The sequence below is a fragment of the Triticum aestivum genome, chromosome 7B (genome assembly GCF_018294505.1).
Source record: "Triticum aestivum cultivar Chinese Spring chromosome 7B, IWGSC CS RefSeq v2.1, whole genome shotgun sequence".
In the NCBI taxonomy this organism is placed as follows: domain Eukaryota; kingdom Viridiplantae; phylum Streptophyta; class Magnoliopsida; order Poales; family Poaceae; genus Triticum; species Triticum aestivum.
In genome coordinates this window covers 696,595,657-696,600,328 of record NC_057813.1, presented here as the reverse complement: position 1 = coordinate 696,600,328, position 4,672 = coordinate 696,595,657, and the positions used below count along the sequence as shown (strand labels likewise).

Below are 4,672 nucleotides of genomic sequence, written 5' to 3'. Positions count from 1 at the left end.
GGACCACATACGGACGTATGTAGATGCATTTTAGAGTGTGGATTCACTCATTTTGCTCTGTATGTGGTTCATAGTGAAATCTCTCCAAAGACTTATATTTAGGAACGGAGGAAGTAATGTTTATGTTAAATAATTTATTTTATATATGTTAAATTGACAATCTAGATACATGTGCAAGCCTTGTAGACTGAGATAGAGGGAGTGCTGTACATGCTAGTATAAGTAAAGAGAAAAGAAAAATAACTGGGGGTCCAACGAAACCACAGTCCAGCTTAAAAAAAACGACTATGAAACCAGAGTCCCAAAATCCGAGATTCCCAATCCCCAATCCCGGGGAAAACCCTAGCCCCCAAATCGACTGAGTTCAGAGGGTGTTTGGATACTCTCTAGTCATGTGACTAGTAGTAGTCAGACTGGAAGTTTTTAGTCAGGCCCTGTTTGGAAGATGACTACTAATAGTCAGCATTAAATGTCTCAGTATTAAATGTCCCTTGTGTAACACCAATTAGAGGAGAGAGGGGGACTTTAGTCAGTAAAAGTCAGAGGTGTTTGGAGGTTTACTGACTAAAGGTGACTACTACTAGTCTCTAGTCAGTAAAAGTTGGGGGTGGGGTGACTAGCAGACCTGGCCAAACGGGCCGGCCCGGCACGGCACGGCCCAGCCCGTGCTAATCGTGCCTGGCCCGGCACGGCCCGCCATGGCACGTTTAATAGCCGGGCCGTGCCGTGCCGGCCCATGGGCGTGGCTCTCTGGCCCAGGCACGGCTTGATTATTAAACGGGCCGACCCGTGGCACGTTTAGCACGCTGGCCCATCTGATTTTTAGCCTGTTGGGCTGTATTTTATGCCTATTGGGCTGTAATTTAGGTCATATATATAAAAAAATTCGGAAAAAAAATTAAACGGGCCGTGCAGTGCCGACCCGCGTGCCCAGCCTCCAGGCCCAGGCATGGTCCATGGCGTGCCGCATGCTGGGCCTAGCCCGTTTAGCTCGGGCCGTGCCGTTCCTGCGTGCTACCGGGCGGCCCGGTAGCACGGCCCGTTTGGCCAGCTATAGTGACTAGGGACTAAACTAGTTTTAGTCACCCACTAGTCAGGGGTGTTTGGAGGTTTACTGACTAAAGGTGACTACTACTAGTCTCTAGTCTCTAGTGATCCAAACACCCTCTCAGCCTCCTCCCATTCCCATCCCCACCCACCGGCGGCGCGCAATGGTATGACCTGAGGCGCACCGCATCGCTCTTCCCTCCTGCTTCCATGGAGCGCATGCCGGACAATCGGCGGCCAAAGCTCTCCGACACCGCCGGCGTCCCCGCTGGAGGCGGCGAGGACCGGCTCAGCGCGCTGCCGGACGACCTCCTCATCCACATCCTCCTCAAGCTCTGCGACGCCCCCGTCGCCGCTCGGACCAGCATCCTCGCCCGCCGCTGGCGCCGCGTCTGGGCTCTCCTCCCGGAGCTCGACTTCCCCGCCGCCACTAACCCCGACGGTATTCGCGCCGCCCTCGCCGCCCATGATGCGCCGGCCCTCGGCCGCCTCTTCGTTGACGCCATCGAGGGTGAGGCCGCCCCCGAATCCGTCGCGGCATGGCTCACCATCGCCGCGCGCCGCCTCTCCGGTGTCCTAGATTTTAATAACAGGCAGAAAATGGACGGCTCCTCCGCCGCATCTCCCTTGAAGCTGCCTTGCTTTCAGAACGCAACCGAGGTCATGCTCGATCTAGATTCCATTGGCCTCACCCTGCCGCCTTCTGGCATATTTACCCGGCTCACCGATCTGGAGTTGTTTGACATGCAGCTACACGGTCCGTGTAGCCTCAGTGATGTCGTCTCCTCACCACGCTGCCCATCTTTGCGGCGCCTTTGCGTGTACGATGTCAAGGGTCTGGACAAGTTCACAATCCACTCGGAGTCTCTCCTAGAATTAGATCTGCGCCATCTGCCTAGCCTGCAGCAGCTCAATGTCGTTGCGCCAGCTCTGCAAGAGTTAGCCGTACCGTACGGCAATGCTTCACTAGTGAACAAAGTCAACCAATTGCCAACATCTCAGCCCCTCAGGTGGTGACACTTGATTGGAGTAGTGCTTATGTTCCTAGCTCCATCCTGTTTGGCGAGATGTCACATCTCCAACAGCTGACAGCGCAATTTTTAATTGTATATGGAGAAGATATATTGTCTGCACGTAATCATAATTGCTTGATGCTTCTGCAGCATTTTGACCGCATCAGCAGACTTATTCTCAACCTTGACTATCCACTGGTGAGTTTATTCTTATTTGAGTTATGCGATTTGTAACATGCTAGCAAGCCAATAGAAATTATAAGCAAACATGGAGTTAAACTTAAGAACATGTCATTTGGAATATCTGAGAAACCATGCAAAACTGAAAATTCAGAACGATGTACACAAAAAATGATTTTCTTGATTATTATGTGTTTCACTTTGTAGGAAATGAGATGTTTGTGTCCTTATCAACTGTTATATGACTTCCTGCGAAACTACAGGTCAAATGTAGCAACCGATTCTTGATGGAAGAGATGACAAAGTTTCCTAAAGTTACAAGCTTGACATTGGCTGTAATGGCATTTGAACATTCCTTTGGAGCCAGCTTGTTTCATGTTCTCAGGATATCTAGTGGTATAAGAGAGCTGGAGGTTAAACTTGCCTTGCCGAGCAAACCGAAGGTAACACTATTCTTAGTTTATGATGAATCCCATGGCTTATTAGCGAGATGTCCTAATCCTGTTTGTTAGGTTTAGATACTGATGTGTTGCTTATCAAGCTTAACGAAGTAATATGCTACTTGAGTTCGTGACTTTGTAATAGGTTTTATTTCAAAAAATTACCAGTCTTTTGGAAATGCTAAAATAAACTGATGGCATCATATTTTTAGCAAAGAAATGGGAACCCTTCTTTGATCTTCTTCAGCAAATATAAAATTCTTCTTTTGTATGGGCCGACGATAGCACAATACATGATAATTTGTGTAAGACTTATAATAAAGTTGGATATATGATTTCCTATATGCATAGAGCAATTATACTTTCTGCAATATGCCGTCTCCAAATTAATTTATCTGCTTTATTCTTTTGTAAATTTTGTTTTGGACATATTTAATAGTATCCATGCAGTCTGATTATTTCTTAGTTTCATTTCTCTCATCAACTGATATGTCTTTTCTTGCAGGCATACCCTCCGTGCCAATCAGGTTGCATTTGTGCTGAGCCATCAAACTGGGAAACCGAGGAACTCGTGCTACCTTGCCTCAAAGAAGTTGCAATCATTGGCCTGAGAGGAACTGAACATGAACTCGCTCTTGTGAAAAGGTTATTCAACTGGACAACGATGCTAGAGGGGATGAGAGTAAATTTCCATGACTCAATCACTGAAAGCAAGGGTGAAGAGCTCCGCAAATTGTTATTAAGCTTCTCTAGGCCAGGACTACATATGAACTTCACGCATCATGGAGAAGTTTGTTCATACGATTAGTGCACCAACTCTGTCGCTTTGCAATGTTTGTTAGTTCAGCGCAGCCTACTTTTGTGAAACTGAACTTCGGTAACTCGTTTGAGTCCAACAACTTGTTTCCAGTATTTCCGAGACTTTACTCTTGTAACTTGTTTAAGCCTAGAACTTGCTTTCAGTATCCGCAAGACTGTACCGTAGTGAGTTGTTCAAACTTGGTTAAGACTTGTTTTTCAGTATTTGTGAGGCTGAAGTGTAGAAACTAATTGTCTTGCATACTAATTGTCTGCCATCTAAGGATTAGCTGCAGAGAGGATATAACTTGTACCAAGAAGAGCATGAACACCCTAAAGAGTTGGCATACTCACACAGGGCTGGAAGAAACTGAAAAAATGCAGCTGGAATCAACCTTGGCATATACTGAAACAGCAGAGTCCCATACTCTGCAATTAACCACCTGATGCGCTGCAAACTTCGAATGGCTGAATTTAATGAGTTCGACACCGACATTCCAAATTTTTGATGGAACAATTACATGGCTAAGACCTAATCATGCTATCGTCATCCAGGGAAGAGAACAATTTGGTAGCACAAGCTCCTGGAGCAATATATGTTGATTTCGCTGGAGCAATTTGGTAGCTCGAATTGGTTGCTCGACTTCGCTGCATATATGTTGATTTCAAAGACGCCGTCCAGGTTCTTGCCTTGTACGTTTTTTCTTGCTTGGGATGCTGATCCCTTTTCTATCTACTCCCTCCTTCCATATATATAGGGCCTAATGCATTTTTCGAGGCTAACTTTGACCACATGTTAGAGCAATAATATATGACATGCAAGTTACACAAAGCACACCATCGAATACGTAAGTGGAAGGAGCTTCTAGTGATATAATTTTCACATTATACATCTTATATATTATAAATCTTATCAAAAGTCAACGCCAACCTCGAAAAATGTATTAGGCCCTATATATGTGGAAGGAGGGAGTAGCTATTTTTATACTCCCTCCGTCCCAAAATAAGTGTCCCTTTAGTACAAAGTTGTACTAATTTTGTACCCTAAATCAGCGATACTTATTTTGGGACGGAGGAAGTATTTGATTATCGGAACTACTCTGTGGTCGGCACTCCGTACCCAGTTTGCAGACGACACTTGATCCAGCGGCTGTGCGACGCTCCGACCCATGCATGGTTGGATTCATAGCCCCG

At 46.1% G+C, this 4,672-nt stretch overlaps 1 protein-coding gene across 2 annotated transcripts; it reads left to right on the top strand.

The window, feature by feature from the left end:
* Positions 1-321: 321 nt before the first annotated feature.
* Positions 322-4,146, top strand: LOC123158732 (FBD-associated F-box protein At5g38590-like). Of its 2 annotated transcripts, XM_044576614.1 has the most exons (5): positions 322-364; positions 1,169-1,707; positions 1,798-2,258; positions 2,504-2,683; positions 3,186-4,146. In XM_044576614.1, exons 2-3 carry the CDS (start codon positions 1,258-1,260, stop codon positions 2,062-2,064), a joined length of 717 nt encoding a protein of 238 aa, XP_044432549.1. In that variant the 5' UTR covers positions 322-364; positions 1,169-1,257; the 3' UTR covers positions 2,065-2,258; positions 2,504-2,683; positions 3,186-4,146. The 2 variants fall into 2 exon arrangements, with proteins under 2 accessions (XP_044432549.1, XP_044432548.1); XM_044576613.1 differs by having other exon boundaries at positions 1,169-2,258; positions 3,186-4,145.
* The last annotated feature ends 526 nt before the right edge of the window (positions 4,147-4,672 follow it).

Bases quoted from the DNA above. Each gene is read 5' to 3' on its own strand.
- LOC123158732 (XM_044576613.1), top strand. From the start codon at position 1,258: ATGGAGCGCATGCCGGACAATCGGCGGCCAAAGCTCTCCGACACCGCC.